We start from the raw sequence: 22,380 nt of genomic DNA, 5'->3' as shown, positions 1-22,380 counted from the left end.
ATGGGGTTCGCCAGGACGGATGTTGGCGGGTTCCGGCTCATGTCCATCCTTCCTCCGCCGGCGCGATCTTCCAACCCTGTCATTGTGAGTCTGATTGCGTGCGATTGTTGGACACCACCACCCCATGTGTCACCACGCATACCGCTTCTGCCACCTGTGCCACTCCGGGTCCCTGTGGTCCCTTTGGAGGTTGCCACAGCCGTACAGACTTATATGGATCGCTACCTTCCACGCTGTGGTCAGCCAGCCATCCATCCAGTCAGCCAGCCATCCAGTCAGCCAGCCATCCAGTCATCAGCCAGCCATCCAGTCAGCCAGCCATCCAGTCAGCCAGCCATCCAGTCAGCCAGCCATCCAGTCATCCAGTCATCAGCCAGCCATCCAGTCAGCCAGTCATCCAGTCATCAGCCAGCCATCCAGTCAGCCAGCCATCCAATCAGCCAGTCAGCCAGTCATCAAGCCATCCAGTCAGCCAGACAGCCATACAGTCAGCCAGCCATCCAGTCATCCAGTCATCAGCCAGCCATCCAGCCATCCAGTCAGCCAGCCATCCAGTCAGCCAGTCAGACAGCCATCCAGTCAGCCAGCCATCCAATCAGCCAGTCATCCAGCCATCCAGTCAGCCAGTCATTCAGCCATCCAGTCAGCCAGTCATCCACTAGTCAGCCAGTCATCCACTAGTCAGCCAGTCATCAGCCAGTCATCCAGTCAGCCAGTCATCCAGTCAGCCAGTCATCCGTGCTTCGGTGCTACAACTGACCGACCCTCAGCTATCATCTGCACCCGACCTGCGTTACTCCAGTCATGTTTGGCGACCACCTGGTTGTCTGCACGATTGCTGTCTTATCCTATTGTGTTGATATTGTAAAGGTTCATATCTACAGTAATGTTTTCAGTTCGTGCTAATTGTTTATTGACGTCTATGCATGTGATAACTTTTCCCTGAGTTGTTTCCACCACATTAGTGGTTTTATTTCAATGCCATCTTCATATATGACATGATATACTAACCCATGACATCTACCAGTGATTTGTTCAGAGTCTGGGTGCTATTGTCGTTTTATTTAAATCCACATATATGTTGATGCTTACATGCTATACTAACCCATGACATCTACCAGTGATGTATTCAGAGTCTGGGTGCTATTGTCGTTTTATTTAAATCCACATATATGTTGATGCTTACATGCTATACTAACCCATGACATCCACCAGTGATTTATTCAGAGTCTGGGTGCTATTGTCGTTTGATATAAATCCACATATATGTGGATGTTTACATGCTATACTAACCCATGACATCCACCAGTGATGTATTCAGAGTCTGGGTGCTATTGTCGTTTGATATAAATCCACATATATGTGGATGTTTACATGCTATACTAACCCATGACATCCACCAGTGATGTATTCAGAGTCTGGGTGCTATTGTCGTTTGATATAAATCCACATATATGTTGATGTTTACATGCTATACTAACCCATGACATCTACCAGTGATGTATTCAGAGTCTGGGTGCTATTGTCGTTTGATTCAAATCCACATATATGTTGATGTTTACATGCCATACCAACCCATGACATCTACCAGTGATTTGTTCAGAGTCTGGGTGCTATTGTTGTTTGATTTAAATCCACATATATGTTGATGTTTACATGCTATACTAACCCATAACATCCACCAGTGATTTGTTCAGAGTCTGGGTGCTATTTTCGTTTGATTCAAATCCACATGTATGTTGATGTTTACATGCTATACTAACTAACCCATGACATCTACCAGTGATTTATTCAGAGTCTGGGTGCTGTTGTCGTTTGATTTAAATCCACATATATGTTGATGTTTACATGTTATACTAACCCATGACATCTACCAGTGATGTATTCAGAGTCTGGGTGCTATTGTCGTTTGATTCAAATACACATGTATGTTGATGTTTACATGCTATACTAACTAACCCATGACATCTACCAGTGATTTATTCAGAGTCTGGGTGCTGTTGTCGTTTGATTTAAATCCACATGTATGTTGATGCTTACATGCTATACTAACCCATGACATCCACCAGTGATGTATTCAGAGTGTGGGTGCTATTGTTTTGATTTAAATCCACATATATGTTGATGCTTACATGCCATACTAACCCATGACATCCACCAGTGATGTATTCAGAGTCTGGGTGCGATTGTCGTTTGATTCAAATCCACATGTATGTTGATGCTTACATGCTATACTAACCCATGACATCCACCAGTGATGTATTCAGAGTCTGGGTGCTATTGTCGTTTGATTCAAATCCACATGTATGTTGATGCTTACATGCCATACTAACCCATGACATTTACCAGTGATGTATTCAGAGTCTGGGTGCTGTTGTCGTTTGATTTAAATCCACATATATGTTGATGTTTACATGCTATACTAACCCATGACATCTACCAGTGATGTATTCAGAGTCTGGGTGCTATTGTCGTTTGATAGTAATCCACATATATGTTGATGTTTACATGCCATACTAACCCATGACATCTACCAGTGATGTATTCAGAGTCTGGGTGCTATTGTCGTTTGATTTAAATCCACATATATGTTGATGCTTACATGCTATAAGAACCCATGACATCTACCAGTGATTTATTCAGAGTCTGGGTGCTGTTGTCGTTTGATTTAAATCCACATATATGTTGATGCTTACATGCTATAAGAACCCATGACATCTACCAGTGATTTATTCAGAGTCTGGGTGCTGTTGTCGTTTGATTTAAATCCACATATATGTTGATGCATATGCCCATGACATCCATCTGTGATTTCTCAGTCTGGGTACTTCTGGGCAAGGTGTAGTGTAATATGAAAAATGATGAATAACATCTCACCTGCTCTGTATAATATGGTTCTCTGCTATTGAACTCTCATGACTAATAGCCGGCGAAGCCGGTGTTGTCAATAAACGAGTACGTATTATGTTGAAAACCTGATTATGCCTTGGCTCGAGAATCTGAAGCGCCGTGGGCGCAGCCATCTTGCGTGGGCGGAAGTATGCATAACAAATTTAAAACGTTCATTATGAGTTTCTTTCACCCGTCGTCGTTTGATTCACAATTTTATGCACCTGCGATGTATTAATAAAATAATTTAAGACCAACATCGGCCCGCACGGGCCTGGTTATCTTCAACAAAACGCGTCACCAAACACCGGACCCAATGAGAGTCGAGCATTTGCAAAAATATTTCTAAAATGAAAGCGCTCAATGATGGGCGCCATCGACCGGATGCGGAAGTTTGCATAAAACAATTGCGAAAAAGTTCAATAGGAGTTTGTTTCACCCGTCGTTCCTTGATTCATAATATAATGAAACCTCTCAATAGTAATTAAAATACGTTAAGACCAACCTCGTTATCTTCAACGAAAATCGTCATCAAAGACCAGAACCAATTATTATTACGCGTTTCGGACGGAGAGGAAGAAGTTGTTTTTTGGGTTTGTTGATCTGGAGAAAGCATTCGGTAGGGTTCCACGCAAAGTATTGACATGGGCATTGAGGAAGTTAGGAGTGGAGGAATGGTTTTTTATCTTTTATTTTTTTGTTTTTTTTTGTATACAAGATCGAGGCTCGTGAAAGAGCGAACATTAATCACACAGAAAGACAAACCGACACATAAAACATATAACATCGGGAGCGGTAGACAAGATGGGGAGAGAGGGGGAAGGACACAAACACAACATTTGAGAGCAGGGACCGAGAGACATGGAGACATCGAGAGATCTGAGAGAGGGCGAGGGCTTTGGGGGGGGGGGGGCATGGGAAGGGGGCGGTGGGAGAGGTATAAAACATATGGACACTGCCAGGACTTCCAGGAAAGAAGTTGGAATTTCAAACAAGGTGGATCTGGGGTGAATTAGCGGGGGTAGAAAAGATCAAGGTTTTGGATGGGGGAAGATAAGAGATGGTGGTGAACAGCTGTTTTAAAGACCTGGAGGGAGGGGTGGGATTGAAGGGAGTGAGGGAGTTTGTTCCAGAGGCGGGAGAAAAGAGGAATGAAAGAGTGAAGGTGAGCAGAGAGCCGAGATTTCGGCAGTTTAACCATCAGAGGGTTGCTGGCAGATCTTGTGCGACCTGTAGGAATATTTGGGGGACAGAGCACAGAGAGAGCTGGGGGTGCAAGGCCGGAGAGGAGTCGGTAGAAGACAGAAAGACCACCTACCTGCCTGCGGAGAGTGAGTGAAAGGCCCTCAGAGATAGCTTCATCGCGGGAGATTCCAATAATTCTGAAAGCTTTGGTTTCAACAGCGTGAAGCCGAGCTAGGTGTGAGGCAGGAGCACCGGCCCATAGGCGAGAACAGTATTCCATTGAGCTGCGGATGAAAGCCTTGTATGTGGTGAGGAGCTCAGGTGTGCCGAGGAAGGACTTCGCACGACGGAGGATGCCCAGTCGGCGACTGGCTTTGGAGGCCAGCTTGGAAATGTGGTTTTCCCAATAAAGATCATGGCAGATAGTGAGACCCAAAAGCTTGAGCGACAGAACTTCTTGGAGAGGATTGTTGAGAAAGTAGATGGGAGGGTTGTCCAGTCTATCATTTCGGAGAGACATAGTAAGAGTGTGAGATTTGTCAGGATTGAAAGACATGTTCCACTTGTTTGACCAGTCTGTGATTTTGTCCAAGTCTTCAGAGAGTGAGGAGGCTGCAGACTGCCGATCTGAGGGAAGAGGAATGGAGCGGCAGAGAGTGGAGTCATCAGCAAAGAGATAGAGAGGATTTTCAAGAGAGTCAGAGAGATCATTGATGAAGACCACAAAAAGCACGGGGCCCAGAACACTGCCTTGGGGAACTCCAGCCTGAACAGGAAGAGGAGATGAGAGAAACCCATTCAGGGCCACACGTTGACGACGACTAGAGAGGAAGTCCGCCAGCCATGCGTGGAGATTTCCATGGATACCAAAGGAGGAGAGTTTGGTGAGCAGAGCGGGGTGCCAGACCGTGTCGAAGGCACGTGATATGTCGAGGGAGACAGCTCTAATTTCCTGTTTGGCATTGAGGACCTCCATCCATTGTTGAGACAGCAGAAGCAGCATGTCCAGAGTAGAGTGACCTGTTCTGAAACCAAATTGATGATCAGAGATCAAGCCATTGGAGAAGAGGAAAGATTTCATATCCGAAGCAATGATGGATTCCATGACTTTGCTGATAATTGGGAGAAGGCTGATTGGTCTGTAGTTGCTAGCATCTGTTTTTGCACCTTTTTTGTGCAAAGCGGTGATGTTGGCTGATTTCCAAGCAGATGGCAGTTGACCTTGAGCAAAAGAGAGGGTGAAGAGAACAGAGAGAGGGTGAGATAGAGCGGCAGAGCAGGATTTTAGGACCCGTGGGCTGATGCCGTCGGGTCCAGTTGCAGAATCAGAGTCGAGAGTTGACAGAAACTTTTCCACCTTGTCAGGAGGAAAGGACACGGAGTCCAGGAGCAGCAGGGTACGACTGGGTATGGTGGGTACAGAGAGGGATGGGTTTGGGACACAAGATTTAGAGGCAAACACAGAGTTGAGGCATTCAGCTTTTTCACGTGCGGAGTCAGCTGTGTAGCCGTTTGAGGTAAGGGAGGGGATGGAGGGGGAGCAAATACCAGAAATGGATTTGACCAGACGCCACCAGGATTTGGAAGAGGGAGACAGATAAGAGAGTTCGGTCTTGGGAACGGAGAGATATTGTTTCCTGGCTCTCCTGAGGGTGGACACACACTTGTTTCGGGCTTTGTGAAAGGAAATTAGATTTCCTTCTGTTGGATTTGCTTTCCAGGAGACGAAGGCAAGTTGTTTCTGGGCAACAGCCTCACCACAAGATTCCGTGTACCATGGACGGGAGGAAGGGTATGACAACTGAAGACGAGATGGGATAAATCTGTGCATGAGAGAGAGCAATTTACTTTGGAAGAATTCCCAGAATGAGTTGATGTCAGAGGTGGTAGAGATGGGAGACCAGTCCAGATGATTGATGGCTGCTTGAAGACCGTGCCAGTTGGCCTGAGTGAAATATACCGTGCCAGTTGGCCTCGGTTGATCAGAGTAGTGATGGCAATGTACAAAAGAGCACGCACAGCTGTAAGGACGAAGGACGGGAACAGTGGTGAGTTTGAGGTGAAGGTGGGAGTGCATCAGGGGTCGGTACTAAGTCCACTACTATTTGTAGCTGTGATGGAGGTGCTGGCTCAGACCGTAAAGGAGGGTTTACCGTGGGAGTTGTTGTATGCAGATGATCTGGTGTTGATTGCGGAAAGTATGGATGGACTGAAGGAAAAGATGAACAAGTGGAAGGAATGTATGGAGACAAAAGGTCTGAAGGTGAATATCGGAAAGACAAAGGTGATGGCAAGTGGTAAAGCATGTGGTGAGGTGGAAAGAACTGGGAAGTGGCCGTGTGCTGTGTGTAGGAAGGGTGTCGGAGTGAACTCCATTCAATGTACAATGTGTGCTGAGTGGGTTCATCAAAAATGTAGTGGTCTGAGAGGGTCATTAACCAGTGTGGCAGCTACATTCAAATGTAAGGTGTGCACAGAGGGAGCTGCAGATGGAGGAAATGTTGAGTTGGATCTTGGAGACGGCGTGAAGCTGGAAGGTGTGAAAACATTTTGCTACCTCGGAGACATGCTGAATGGAGAAGGTGGATCAGACTCGGCAACGGTTGCTCGAGTGAGATGTGCATGGAAGAAGTTTCGGGAACTGAGTGGCGTGCTGATGAGGAGGAGAGTGTCGCTGAAGCTGAAGGGAAAGGTGTATGCTGCATGTGTGAGAAGTGTTATGATTTATGGGAGCGAGACATGGGTAATGAACGTAGAGCAGCAACGAAGGCTGGAAAGGGTGGAAATGCGAATGGTTCGATGGATGTGCGGAGTATAGTTGAGAGAGAGGAAGACAAATGATGAATTGCGAAAGATGATGGGAATATTGCCTGTGATTGATGCTGTGAAGAGGAACAGGTTGAGATGGTTTGGTCATGTATTGAGGAAGGATGAAAGTGACTGGTTGAGAAGAGTGATGGAAGTTAATGTAGAAGGAAGTAGAGGACGGGGAAGACCGAGAAAGACTTGGCTAAAGATGGTGGAAGAAGAAATGCGGGCAAGGGGGTTAACAAGGAGAGATGCAGAAAATAGGGCAAAATGGAGAAGATTGTCATGGGGACCGCAAGGCTAATCCCCGCTCTAGCAGGGAACATGGCCTTAAAATGCATGTTGTTGTTGTTGTTGTTGTTGTTGTTGTTTCGGACAGTGAAAACGGCGTCAAATATTCTAAAATTGACGAAGAATTATTTTTTAGAAATCTCGCGGCCGTACGGGATAGTTTTTCACGGCCAGAAATATGGTATAAGCGGTTCACATATTTAGTTTAGAAATACGGATAGTTTTTCACGGCCGGAAATATCCGAAGTTGAGATGGAATTCACCGAATTAATCACTGCGAGCTAACGTCTTCTGGTGGACGAAGCTGCCGTGCCCGGAGAGTCAGAGAACCAGCCCTGGCGCCTGACAGCGACTGAAGTTAGAAGACTACACACTTACTGTGAAAACGTATGTTAAGCCCAGTTAAAAATAGGCCTTAAGCTAGCACATTGTATAGTTACTTCCTTAAGCTTCTTGTGACATTTATTGTATTGTAATTGTATGCAGGTATTGCCATCGGGGAGGACTGTCTGCTCTTCTCTTTTACCAAGTCTTATCAGGTACGGTACCTACTACACCTACCTACTACCAACTACCTACCCACCTACTACCAACTACCTAACCTACTGATGCCATGGTGATGGGTAAAATAGTGGCAAGAGGTATGCAGGTATTGGGGAGGACTGTCTGCTCTTCTCTTTTACCAAGTCTTACCATGTACGGTACCTACTACACCTACCTACTACCTACCTACCTACTACCAACTACCTAACCTACTGATGCCATGGTGATGGGTAAAATAGTGGCAAGAGGTATGCAGGTATTGGGGAGGACTGTCTGCTGTTCTCTTTTACCAAGTCTTACCAGGTACGGTACCTACTACACCTACCTACTACCTACCTACCACCAACTACCTAACCTACTGATGCCATGGTGATGGGTAAAACAGTGGCAAGAGGTTTTGGCTTCGCCGGCTCATTGCGGCTTTGCAGTCGGTACTCGTAGCCGGCAAAGCCGGTGTTGTCAATAAACGAGTACGTATTATGTTGAAAACCTGATTATGCCTTGGCTCGAGAATCCGAAGCGCCGTGGGCGCAGCCATCTTGCGTGGGCGGAAGTATGCATAACAAATTTAAAACGTTCATTAGGAGTTTCTTTCACCCGTCGTCGTTTGATTCACAATCTTATGCACCTCCGATGTATTAATAAAATAATTTAAGACCAACATCGGCCCGCACGGGCCTGGTTATCTTCAACAAAACGCGTCACCAAACACCGGACCCAATGAGAGTCGAGCATTTGCAAAAATATTTCTAAAATGAAAGCGTTCAATGATGGGCGCCATCGACCGGATGCGGAAGTTTGCATAAAACAATTGCGAAAAAGTTCAATCGGAGTTTGTTTCACCCGTCGTTCTTTGATTCATAATCTAATGAAAACTGTCATTAGTAATTAAAATAAGTTAAGACCAACCTCGTTATCTTCAACGAAAATCGTCATCAAACACCAGAACCAATTATTATTACGCGTTTCGGACGGTGAAAACGGCGTCAAATATTCTAAAATTGACGAAGAATTATTTTTTAGAAATCTCGCGGCCGTACGGGATAGTTTTTCACGGCCAGAAATACGGTATAAGCGGTTTACATATTTAGTTTAGAAATACGGATAGTTTTTCACGGCCGGAAATATCCGAAGTTGAGACGGAAGTCTTCACCGAATTAATCACTGCGACGCCGGGAACGAGGTTGGTGCAAAACAACCGAATCACGCATAAGCATATGCTGCTCGAAATAGTTCTCATCATATGCTCAAATTTCCTAAGCTAAATCGTCATTGCTTTGGGCACTGTGAAACGTATCAAGTCACTCGCTTAGTGCACAGCCAAAAAGTACGAGCACTTGAACAACGTGTTTTTCGACTGGATTCTGCAAAACGCCATGTCACTCGGTCAAAGCCAAAACGAGGAACAATGTTTCGCCTACATTCTTCATCGCCACACCGACCTATCAGATGTGGCATGAAGGACGACGTTTATGCTTAACCACGACATAAATGTACCCAAGTCTTGGGTACCCAAGCTAATTCGTGATAACTCTTCTCTTTTACCAAGTCTTACCAGGTACGGTACCTACTACACCTACCTACTACCAACTACCTACCTACCTACTACCAACTACCTAACCTACTGATGCCATGGTGATGGGTAAAATAGTGGCAAGAGGTATGCAGGTATTGGGGAGGACTGTCTGCTCTTCTCTTTTACCAAGTCTTACCAGGTACGGTACCTACTACACCTACCTACTACCAACTACCTACCTACCTACTACCAACTACCTAACCTACTGATGCCATAGTGATGGGTAAAATAGTGGCAAGAGGCTTTGGCTTCGCCGGCTCATTGCGGCTTTGCAGTCGGTACTAGTACCTACTCATTTGGTTATTGTGCGTCGGAGTTGAAACAAGTGAAAGTGAAATATTATCTCGCCATTGTTTGTATATGTATATATGGTGGTTGGGTTGACTGCAGCTCGGAGTTGCTGTTGGCCTTCATGTGTTCCTGCTTGTGTTCCGGACCGAGTTGACAAACTTAACTCTATAACCGCACGTATTGGCTCTCGTTAAGTGTTATACATTTCCTTGGTTCCGATCTAGTATAAAATTGTACATCCGGTTGTGTGCACTGTGGTGATCAGCAAGAGAAGAAAGTACGCACGTCATTATTATATATGTTAATGTCATTACTGTTGGTGACGTAGGCATATGCATCATCGCTATTTGCGCATGCGCGTCCCGGCGGTTCCGGTGTCTTGTTCTTTCCGGTGTGTTGTTCTTTCCGGTGTGTTGTTCTTTCCGGTGTGCTGTTGCCTCAGGCCTCAGGTCACCCGACAAAGTGTGGTGATGAAATGCTGATGTAAGTCCCAGTAAGGAGAGATAAGTCCCAGTAAGGAGAGATAAGTCCCAGTAAGGAGAGATAAGTCCCAGTAAGGAGAGATAAGTCCCAGTAAGGAGAGATAAGTCCCAGTAAGGAGAGATAAGTCCCAGTGAGGAGAGATAAGTCCCAGTGAGGAGAGATAAGTCCCAGTGAGGAGAGATAAGTCCCAGTGAGGAGAGATAAGTCCCAGTAAGGAGAGATAAGTCCCAGTAAGGAGAGATAAGTCCCAGTGAGGAGAGATAAGTCTCAGTAAGGAGAGATAAGTCCCATTGAGGAGAGATAAGTCCCAGTGAGGAGAGATAAGTCTCAGTGAGGAGAGATAAGTCTCAGTGAGGAGAGATAAGTCTCAGTGAGGAGAGATAAGTCCCAGTGAGGAGAGATAAGTCCCAGTGAGGAGAGATAAGTCCCAGTGAGGAGAGATAAGTCCCAGTAAGGAGAGATAAGTCCCAGTAAGGAGAGATAAGTCCCAGTGAGGAGAGATAAGTCTCAGTAAGGAGAGATAAGTCCCAGTGAGGAGAGATAAATCCCAGTAAGGAGAGATAAGTCCCAGTGAGGAGAGATAAGTCTCAGTGAGGAGAGATAAGTCCCAGTAAGGAGAGGTAAGTCCCAGTAAGGAGAGATAAGTCCCAGTAAGGAGAGATAAGTCCCAGTAAGGAGAGATAAGTCCCAGTGAGGAGAGATAAGTCTCACTAAGGAGAGATAAGTCCCAGTGAGGAGAGATAAGTCCCAGTAAGGAGAGATAAGTCCCAGTGAGGAGAGATAAGTCTCAGTAAGGAGAGATAAGTCCCAGTGAGGAGAGATAAGTCTCAGTAAGGAGAGATAAGTCTCAGTGAGGAGAGATATGTCCCAGTAAGGAGAGATAAGTCCCAGTGAGGAGAGATAAGTCCCAGTGAGGAGAGATAAGTCTCAGTAAGGAGAGATGAGATAAGAGACTTCGATCTTTTTTTAATGCCGTCACAACACAACAAATATCATTAGCACCAAGTTTGGTCACAATCCCTTCAGCGGTGTTTGTGGATGGATTGACGGACGGACGGACTGACGACGCGCCATTGCATGAGCTCCCCTGAACTTCGTTCCAGGTGAGCTAAAAATTGGGGTCTAAGGGAGTCTACTGGGGGTCAAAGTGGATCCACCCCCAAAATAGGAATTTGCTTTTTCCTCTGAAACTACACACACTATTACGATGAAACTTGACCACAACCTTCACCACCCATGATGCACCAAAGTTTGTTGACGGCATAAATAATAATAATAATCGGGGTCTAAGGTAGTCTTTGGGGAAGGCGTGGGGGGGGGGGGGGGGGGGGTTGAAATTGTCCCCCAAATAGGTTGTTTTTTGTTTGTTTAAAGTTAAGTCTTGTGATTACGTTAGAATGATTGCACATGCTGCCCTGTCTTCTAGGAATCATTTAAATTGGTTAAAAATGCCATAATACGGTTTTAAATACCTTTAGTCGGTGTAGTATACTGCTTTATCCTACCAGGTGAGTGCCCAGGGGTCTTGCCCCTATGTTTTGTAGTGATATTCCCACAGATGTTTTTTAAATCATTCTCGTTGCTCCAATTCTCGCTGGTACAATATTGGTGCTCTTTAGCTTCCAGGATCTTTTCACTTCATTGTTGAAATCTTGATATTTTGTCATTTTCTTAATCTGTACAATATTTAGGCCAAATTATTTGGCTACTGAAAACTCAATTATCAATGTCTCTTTTCCTTTTTGTTCCTGAGTACTATGTCCTTGGTCATTCATAATGATTCGTTCTCTGTCCCTATTGAGCTGACCTCTTCTTAGCCATTCCAGTGATCCTTCTTTGTCTATCATCAATCTGTCCAACTCTTTTGTTTTATACCTTTCTCCTCCTTTATCATTTTCACAGTTGTTGGTGTTTTTCTGTTGATAATTCATTTAATATTTTTCTTTTGTCTTTTTTGCAATTGTTAGGACTATTTTTTGCTGTTATGGTTTGGTGCATCTTGTCTTCTACTCACACCTACTTTTGGAAGTTTTTGCAAGGTGAGTGAGAGATACCTTTTCTGGTTTGTTGTGTTCATGCTTGTACACAAATTGTATTCGGTAGTCTGTTCAACTTTTCATGTACTCTGCTAATCCTACAGTCGTCACTCTGTGCACTTGATTGAGTTTCATCAGGCCGCCACCTCTTTCTTTCCTCGGCAGGTACATTATTGGGATCCATCGATTTTTATAGAACACTAGCAAATACCACCGGTTGCTTCACTGATGGGAAAACTAACAGAGCGAGGAGAGAGAAGGAGGGGTGAGGGAGAGAGAGAGACAGACAGACAGAGATGAGATGAGATGGTGGGTAGCGAGGAGGAGGAGGACAGAGGAGAGGGAAGGGGAGAGAGAGCAGAGAGATACAGAGGAGGTGGTCGAGAGAGGAGGTGAGGGGTGAGAGAGAGAGAGGAGATGGTGGGTAGAGAGGAGGAGAGGGAAGGGGGGGAGGGAGGACAGAGATATAGAGGTGGGGGAGAGAGAGCAGAGAGATACAGAGGAGGTGGTGGAGAGAGGAGGTGATGGGAGAGAGAGCAGAGAGATACAGAGGAGGTGGTGGAGAGAGAGCAGAGAGATACAGAGGAGGTGGTGGAGAGAGGAGGTGAGAGAGAGAGAGAGAGGAGATGGTGGGTAGAGAGGAGGAGAGGGAAGAGGAGGGGGGGGGGGGGGAGGAGAGACATATAGAGGTGGTGGAGAGAGGAGGTGAGGGGAGAGAGAGCAGAGAGATACAGAGGAGATGGTGGAGAGAGAGCAGAGAGATACGGAGGAGATGGTGGAGAGATTATGTGAGGGGTGAAAGAGAGAGAGGAGATGGTGGGTAGAGAGGAGGAGAGGGAAGAGGAGGGGGGGGGGGAGAGATATCGAAGTGGTGGAGAGAGGAGGGGGGGGGGGGAGAGAGATATAGAAGTGGTGGAGAGAGGAGGGGGGGGGGGGAGAGAGCAGAGAGATACAGAGGAGATGGTGGAGAGAGGAGGTGAGGGGAGAGAGAGGAGGTAGGGAGCAGATCAGATCAGAGTAGATCAGAATATTATGAAAGCACATCGCACAAAAAGGCTAGCGAGCTGTTTGGTAACTGAACACATCGCTGCACATCTCGACATCATACAATATACAGTATACATACAATGCATCGACAAAATGAGTGAAAAATTTAAAAATGAACAACTAAATATTAATCATGACTATTTTCCTTGTAATGAAACCATACCATGTGGTTTTCGAAACGTGGTTTTAGTTTTCTAAATGGACATTAATTCAGAGGTGATATTGAGCGTAAGAAAGTGGACATGTGCATTTCATTTAACCTTAAAGTGTATGTGTACATTCCAAAGTGTACGTGGACATAGTGTAACTTCTTTAATGTGTGTGTGTACACAATAACTTGTAAAAGAGGGAGTAGAATAAATTCTCTCGGGAATTTCCCCGGCCTCCCGGGGAAATAAATTAATTACATACGCCAGCATTTCATTTCCAACCCGATTAATATGTGAATTACGAGGCCTGTTCGTGTGTTTCCCATTCGCTGTTCATCTTTTAAGAGTGTTATAAATGCGCCTTTCCCAATCGGCCCGTTACCGGATTTGTCGCAGGTTGTGACCACAGTGCAGTCATTCTTGCTAAAGTCTTTGTTATAATTTGAAGGAAAAAAAATGAAAGGAAACAATGAAGTTTCTCACACAATATACAATCAAAATGAACATTTTGATACTGAAGGCATAGCTCCACAAAACTGAAGTGCGGATTGCATGGTTACCTCCTTGAACTGTTTCTTTACCGAGTGAAGGTTTAAGTCCAGATCCCTCGCCTCTTGAACTACTTCCTTCCATGATGTCATGAGGGTTTGCACGCATTTTGTGTCTTCCAAAGTGGCCTGTACGAAATAAACTGTGATAATTTATCGATGGAAACTGGTTGAGTCATGTCAAATAGTTATTATTAAAGTGTCAATTGATGCTGTAAGTCTCTGTAACCAGTAACCAGTAACTGTAACCAGTAACCGGAACATAACCACAGTCACCTGCAGGCCGTGCATGGTGAGGATACGGTATCGCTCCTGTATGTCCAAAATGTGAGATTCCACATCTACCGACACATTTCTGATATCTGCTATGGTCAACAGCAAAAAGCGCAACCTTTCCAAGCTGTCTGGGCTGAGCTTGATGTTTTCCGAAAGAGTCTGCAACATAACACGAAGAAAAGGACATGAAATGTCATAGCCACGGTGGTTTTAGTAATTTTGAGTTACAAAACAAAATCTTCTGCATATGTATACTCATGTAATATCTTTGTGCCGAGTTTCAACAAAATTGGTCCATTCATGTCTAGAAATGGTTGGGGACACACTTAAGCAACAAAATGGCTGCAAGCCGGCCATCTTAGATCTGATCTCGAAAAAAAATGACGCACATATGTAACCCATCAGTCATTCATTATCTGTGTGCCAAGTTTGAACAAGATCATAAAATGCATGTCCGAGAAATGGTTGAGGACGTGTTCAATATCCGGTTTTTTACAACTAAAATGGCCACCAGTCTACCAGTGAGCCATGTTTGATCAAATTGCAAAATAAAGTAAGGAGCGCATGTATGCCATCATGTTCTGTGCTTGTGTCAAGTTTGAACAAATTCGGACCACGCACGTTCAATAAATGTTTGGGGACATGTTTAAGTAACAAAATGGCTGCCAGTCGGCCATCTTGGATCTGATTTAAAAAATAAATGATGTGCATATGTAAGCCATCATTCATTATCTGTGTGCCAAGTGTGAACAACATCGGTAAATGCATGTCCGATAAATGGTTGAGGACGTGTTCGACATCGGATATTTTACAACTTAAATAGCCGCAAGTCGGCCATCTTTGATCGCATCATGAAACAAAATTATATGCATATAAAAACCATCATCTATTGTCATTCTGCCCAACATGAACGAAATCGGTCCATACATCTCTGAGATAAGGTTGTGGATGCACGCACGGACGAGACCAAATCCGTAAGCCCCTGTTTCGGACGAAGTCCAACGGGGCTAATAACGTTTACCTTGGGACATAAAGAGCATCAAGGATAAAACTAATTGACAGTTTTGAAGAAACATCGGATCCTCATGATGTTGAATAAGCAACACCTAAGTTGTACTATTTGAAGTCGTTTCATCAAAAGTTAAGTGTAATATTTTAACGTTATTCACTTCCAGGTTTTGGGTGGCACCTTTTCTTAGGTGGCATTTTCATGCCCTCCAAGGATTACCTGAGGGCATTATAATCGATCACAAAGTATGGACTAGGATCATGTGTAGACCAGGCCATGAGGTAATGAGCTAATTTGGTATTTTGGTGAAAATAAAAAGTGACATGGGAGTTCTCCTGAGGCTAGCTTGACTTTCAGAAGATGAGAATCCAAATGCTTTATGGAAGTGCCTCCAGTCACATTTAAACACGTAATCTCTGGAATGTTCATGGTCCTTATCAGTAGGCCCCCAAACTCTCAAGAAAATACTGTGACAATACATTTTGATCAACTCAATGTACATTCAAATCTATCTTTATCCAACAATGATTTTAAAACATCACCAAACAAAATGAGGATTTGTTTTTTCGTCCCTTATATATTGTGCATCGCTGCAATACTGGGTACACTTTTACACGTGAAATAAAATGCCCTCAATTAAAAAAAAATGAACTGAATGAAAAGACACCTATGGTTTTATGTTGTAGCAAAGAGTCTTGAGGACCTGCAAAAACCTGATTTTTCACATTGTATCATTCACTTAGATTTGCGATGGTTGAGTAATCAAGACAAAAGGCAGTGTTCTGGGCCCTGTGCTTTTTCTGGTCTTCATCAATGATCTCTCTGACTCTCTTGAAAATCCTCTGTATCTCTTTGCTGATGACTCTACTCTCTGTCGCTCCATTCTTCATCCCTCAGATCGGCAGTCTGCAGCCTCCTCACTCTCTGCAGACCTGGACAAAATCACAGACTGGGCAAACAAGTGGAACATGTCTTTCAATCCTGACAAATCTCACACTCTTACGATGTCTCTCCGAAAAGACCGACTGGACAACCCTCCCATCCACTTTCTGAATAATCCTCTCCAAGAAGTTCTGTCACTCAAGCTTTTGGGTCTCACTATCTGCCATGATCTTTCCTGGGAAAACCACATTTCAAATGTGGCCTCCAAAGCCAGTCGCCGACTGGGCATCCTCCGTCATGCGAAGTCCTTCCTTGGCACACCTGAGCTCCTCACCACATACAAGGCTTTCATCCGCAGCTCAATGGAATACTGCTCTCCCCTCTGGGCTGGTGCTCCTGCCTCACACCTAGCTCGTCTTCATGCTGTTGAAACCAAAGCATTCAAAATCATTGGAATCTCCCGCGATGAAGCTAACTCCAAGGGCCTCTCACTCACTCACCGCAGGCAGGTTGGTGGTCTTTCCGTCTTCTACCGACTCCTCTCTGGCCTTGCCCCCCCAGCTCTCTCTGGGCTCTGTCCCGCAAATATTCCTACAGGTCGCACAAGATCTGCCTGCAACCCTCTTATGGTCAAACTGCCAAAATCAAGAGACTCGCTGCTCACCTTCACTCCTTCATTCCTCTTTTCTCCCGCCTCTGGAACAAACTCCCTCACTCTCTTCAATCCCACTCCACCCTCCAGGTCTTTAAAACAGCTGTTCACCACCATCTCTTATCTTCCCCCATCCAAAACCTTGATCTCTTCTACCCCCGCTAATTTCACCCCAATTCCACTTTTTTGAAATACCAACTTCTGTCCTGGAAGTCCTTGGTGTCCTTGTGTTTTATACTTCTCCCTCCCCCCCCCCCCCTTCCCACACCTCCTCCCCCCAAGCCCTCTCCCTTCCACACATCTCCCTGCTCTCAAATGTTGTGTTTGTGTGCTTCCCCTTCTCTCCCCATCTTGTCTTCCGCTCCCTCTTTTTATATATTTTGTTTGTCTGGTTGATTTGTTTGTGAAGTAAATGTTAGCTCTTTCACGAGCCTCGATTCAGTATACAAAAAAAACCCCAAAAAAAAAATTGAATATTTTTGAAATAAGATGTTACATTCTGACTATGTCAATTTTTATTTCATTGTCTTTAAATATAAATATGCATTGATGATCAAAATTGTAATTAAATGGAATGTTTGATGTCTAGTATGTCTCCTGGTGTTGTTTTTTCACACTTTCTAAAATTCCTTGAAATGTGCAATGCGTGGCAAAATAAGTGATTTGTGCGTAACGCTTGGTGACCACCAAATTCACAATAATTGTGATGTCAGTTTCATTTTCAAATCACGAAGGACTCGTGAAATGAACTTGGTGTGCAGGTTAAGAAATACTGTAAGAAGATTGCCCTTGATGCTTATTCAATTGATCAATCAGAAAGGTAATTTTTTTCGCGATAATCTCGTCGTATTTTTTTCGTGTCTTTTTTCGGTCTGATGCCCCGTTATGCACGAATCACATCCCAGCAAAGGTGAAAAAACCCCGCATAGCTCGAAACTTGATTATGTGTAACGCGGGTCCCGTTTGTTGTGATAGCAAAGGAGTCTCTGGCTGGCAGACGACCACCCGTTTACGGATGACGTCAGAACTTGTTTTCGTGTCCTCCGGCGCCGCGTTATGCACGAATCCAGCATACGAAGTGCACTCTTGTATTCATTTTGGTGAAAACGAAGCATGTAGCAGGTCTGATGCTTCAAACTAGGATACTCCAATATATACGGAACAACATAATACAGCATACTTAGTTTCCTGAAACTTTATTTTTCCACTCAAATGTAACACTTAGTGTACCCAGTATTGTAGCCATGCACATACAGACTTGGCATTTAATATGGAATTTTTTTTTGTGGGGGTGAACTTACTTTTCAAGATGACTTAGAACCAAAAGTTCATTGGAATTATGTTGAAATTATTCTAGATTTTGTTAATGTGACCTTTAAAAGAAACAAAAACCACATTTGACATTTCGAAGAAAATAAATTGATCCTTGAAAGTGATGTAAACTGATATCGAACTCAATTCACGGACAGTACTGTGTTAAACTTATTTGCGTTTTCCAGAAGTATCTCTTTATTTTGCACATTAGCCAAAAAAAATTTGAAACAAAAACAAAAGTTAAATTACGACTGGGATTACGGACAGTAAAATTACAGTTCAGTACATCGTGTAACCCCCACGAGCATTCAGGAGAGCACATACACGTTGAGGCATGCTGTTCACGAGATTTGCCAAGGTTTGGACAGGAATCGCTTGCCACGACGTTACAATAGCCTGCTGCAATTCACGCACAGAGGCAGGCTGCTGGTCCAAGTTGTCGATTTGACGCGTTAATTCTGCCCACAAGTTCTCTATCGGATTCATATCCGGGTACATGGCAGGCCACCCCATATGCTCTCCACCACGGTCAGCAAGAAAGTGTTGGATCATGTGAGCACGATGAGGCCGTGCATTGTCATCTTGGAAGGCAAAGTTTCCTCTAAAGGCTGCATGAACAAATGGAAGCAATGTTTCTTCCAGAATGGCCCTGTGCTTGAACTGGTTCAGGTTTCCATTCAGAACAACCAGGTCAGTTTTGCTGCCTGCATGAAACGCAGCCCAAACGGTCACCCCACCACCTCCAGCTTGGACTCTTGGCACTATACAATCTTCGTTGTAGGCTTCATGCACTTGTCTGCGCACTCGGACGCCGCCATATTGACGATAGACCAGAAATCTAGACTTGTCACTGAAGATCACGTGATTCCAGTGTCCTGGCTGCCATTGACGGTGCTCTCTGGCCCACTGCAATCGGCGCTGGCGGTGTTGTCTGGTCAGATGTGGCTTTCTCAGGGGACGCCTGGCACGATAGCCTGCTTGAACCAGTCGTTGGTTGACTAGCCTTCTGGATACAGGCACATTTGTCAGTTGCTGCCACTCAGCCCTAAGCCGATTAGCTGACTTGGTACGGCCATTGCGGACTAACCGGTGCAGCTGGTGATCATCCCTCCTTGTGGTTCTGCGGGGACGTCCTGACCTCGGTATTGGAGTAGGGACACCCCTCTGAGCATTTCGTTTCAGGATCTTTGACACCTGACCTTTAGTGATGCCATACTGGCGAGCAATAGCACGATGTTTCATGCCGGAATCTCGTAAAGCCACCACTAAATGACAAACAGCATTGTCGAGTTGAAGGACCATCTCCAGGGGAAGCGGCAATAACTTTTGGAGACGTGCAGCAGTTGTTTTCCACTAATACAGAATGCAACAACCCTTATATAGCCGATTGTGAAGCCAATCGTCAAATGTACCTGTCCGTACATTTTGTCACGCCACCTGTGATATAATCCTGTTATTGACTTCTTGCTGCGACAGACAATCAGTGACATGTTTCTTTTAACAAAAAAATCACCGAAGCGTAAAAGAAACTCACCAGATTGATATACCGAGTTCAGAAAGTAAACCCAAGTCAAGAAAATAAAAATGTTCCATATTAAATGCCAAGTCTGTATATAGATACTAGATGCTTGGATTGGTATGCAAGCACAGAGTTTTAATGATTATATCAGTTTTGCATATACCTGAATCTGGGTGAGAATGCGGTACAGCTGTTGCTGTGCTGATGTCTCCAGGAGATGGCCAAGGGAGCCAATCCAGGCTCGAGCATGCCGAGAGACAGCTGCGATCAATGGAGACAGTCGGAGCCTCAGACCATGCTCATCGATCTGCACAGGCTGTGCGGATACCTCTTTTAGTACGCGGCCGTAGAACTGAAGCTTCTCATCGTAGGCTTCGCAGGATGGCTGACGTGTCGCAAATTTATTTCTCACTATGTCCTGGGAAAAGACGAGCAACGCAGATATAACTAGAACATCACTCGGTAGAGAGCATAGCTCCACCAGGCTGAACAGTTTACGTTTTGTATCCCACCGATAAGCTGGATCTGGTTTCGGACCTGAACCAAAATCGAATCGGCTTGTTCTTGTCACCCAACTAACTCATCCACCAAGTTTTGTCATAAATCATCCACAACTTTTTCAAATATCGTGCTATATATCGTTTTTGGCCCCATCGCCAAAAGTGACTCACTCACCGCAGGCAGGTAGGTGGTCTTTCTGTCTTCTACCGACTCCTCTCCGGCCTTGCACCCCCAGCTCTCTCTGTGCTCTGTCCCCCAAATATTCCTAAAGGTCGCACAAGATCTGCCTGCAACCCTCTTATGGTTAAACTGCCAAAATCAAGACTCTCTGCTCACCTTCACTCTTTCATTGTTCTTTTCTCCCGCCTCTGGAACAAACTCCCTCACTCTCTTCAATCCCACTCCTCCCTCCAGGTCTTTAAAACAGCTGTTCACCACCATCTCTTATCTTCCCCCATCCAAAACCTTGATCTTTTCTACCCCTGCTAATTCACCCCAGATCCACTTTTCTGAAACACCGACTTCTTTCCTGGAAGTCCCAGCAGTGTCCATGTGTTTTTTTTAACCTCTCCCACCCACTCTCCCCCCTTCCCATGCCTCCTCCCCCCCAAGCCCTCTCCCTCCCACAGATCTCCCGATGTCCCTGCTCTCCATCTTGTCTCCCGCTCCATTCATCATATGTTTTATGTGTCAGTTTGTCTTTTTGTGATTAATGTTAGCTCTTACACGAGCCTCGATCTTGTATACAACAACAACAAAAAAAAAAATAGAGGTGAAAGCATAACCTCCATCCACCTTTGGTGGTGGAGGTAATGAAATACTTCAGGGATTTTTTTTTCCTGGGCATTTCTGCCAATATCAATGTACCTCTCCATCCCAATGCTTTTAGGTACGTGTTACCTATCTAATTTCAGTTTAAACCTATCTTCCGTTTGTTCATTCAGTACACCTTGTTCATTCTCCAGAGCAGTCGATAGCGTTTCCATTGCACCAGGTTCTGGCAGGCACTTGAGGTGATTTGCTGCATTTCCGGTAACACAGTCTGCAGCAGGCCAAGAACTGTAGAATCACGTGACACATCAGAAAAAAAACTGAAGACGGTGGGCTTTTCCTCCCCGGTCACTGGTTGGGCTGGGGTCTCCAAGCAAGTCTCATGCATCCAACGCACAAAGCGCTGCGTGTACAGGTAAAGAGCACAGTTATATTTCCATGGATTGAGGCAAAGAATATAAATATGGACATAAGGGATTGAAAAGTAAAATTATCACATTGATGGACAGAAAGAAAAAGGAAGTTATGAGTACGGCACGAGAAAAGATGCAGATGTAAGAGTGGAGAAAAAAAAAGAAAATAATATTTTTCCAGGAAACCCAAAGGAGTAGATCCAAACATGGAAGCATGACACAATCGGGAGGTATCATGGAGACCTGGATCATCCTAACACCTCCAACCACACCCCGTCTGCACCTGAGTAGATGTGGATGACCCTAACACCTCCACCTGCACCCCCTCGAACCCTGACAAGACGTGGATCACCCCAACACTCCATCCACACCCCGTCTGCACCTGAGTAGATGTGGATCACTCCAACACCTCCACCCACACCCCCTCGACCCCTCACAAGACGTGGATCACCCCAACACTCCATCCACACCCCGTCTGCACCTGAGTAGATGTGGATCACTCCAACACCTTCACCCGCACCCCCTCGACCCCTGGCAAGACGTGGATGACCCTAACACCTCCATCCACCCCTCCCACAACCCATACATGATATTTGATGGAACAAATTACAATGACCCGGGAATGAAGGGTGCTCACCTTAGTGGTTGCAATACAATCTCGGGCAGAGACAAAGGCAAGACGACAGATCTTGTCTCTCTTGGGAAAAAGATTAATGTCCGGTTCTGAGAGCACCGCGTCAGCCTGGAAAATCGGTTGATTTCCAGTAATGGCTGCAATAAATTCCCTAAGATTTCTGTCAGATCAACAGGGAAAAGGTGAACAAGATTTTCAGACTGTCGTCAATAAGATTTTGTCGCATCAGCGATCGTTGTAAAGTTTAGCGTGTTCAACTTTCACAACGTGTTCTGGGCAACAGTCATGCATCATGGTATGGTGTGTGTCGGCCGAAGTTGCTGTATTGACCAATTATTCAGGAGTTTCCAGCCATAAAGTCATATCAATTGCAGTATTTTTTTAAATAGTTGCAGCTTACATGAACTTTGAGGTCCAAAATGTATAATGAAAGTTCATGTAGTATCCTGAATCTCACCTGTGCTTCTTTTAGGTATTTAGCAAAACTTCAGAAACAATTAAATAGTGCCATTCTATTTGCATAGTTAGAAAAAATAAGTCTTTTTAATGACATCGACATGTAT

General features: G+C 44.8%; 1 protein-coding gene across 1 annotated transcript in view; it reads right to left on the bottom strand.

Moving 5' to 3' along the window:
* Positions 1-22,380, bottom strand: part of DNAH10 (dynein axonemal heavy chain 10) — a 313,006-nt gene that overhangs the window by 166,749 nt on the left and 123,877 nt on the right. Inside the window, exons 18-22 of the mRNA XM_078767939.1 lie at positions 21,821-21,977; positions 20,949-21,173; positions 19,662-19,916; positions 14,083-14,281; positions 13,859-13,975 (exon numbers count right to left, since the gene is read on the bottom strand). Coding sequence (XP_078624065.1) covers positions 13,859-13,975; positions 14,083-14,281; positions 19,662-19,916; positions 20,949-21,173; positions 21,821-21,977 — 953 coding nt within the window. The remainder of the gene's footprint in view (positions 1-13,858; positions 13,976-14,082; positions 14,282-19,661; positions 19,917-20,948; positions 21,174-21,820; positions 21,978-22,380) is intronic.

This window comes from Myxine glutinosa, chromosome 14 (genome assembly GCF_964187855.1).
Source record: "Myxine glutinosa chromosome 14, kmMyxGlut1.1, whole genome shotgun sequence".
Classification (NCBI taxonomy): domain Eukaryota; kingdom Metazoa; phylum Chordata; class Myxini; order Myxiniformes; family Myxinidae; genus Myxine; species Myxine glutinosa.
The sequence above is the reverse complement of the archived record's forward strand: the minus strand, read 5'-3'. Positions and strand labels throughout refer to the sequence as shown.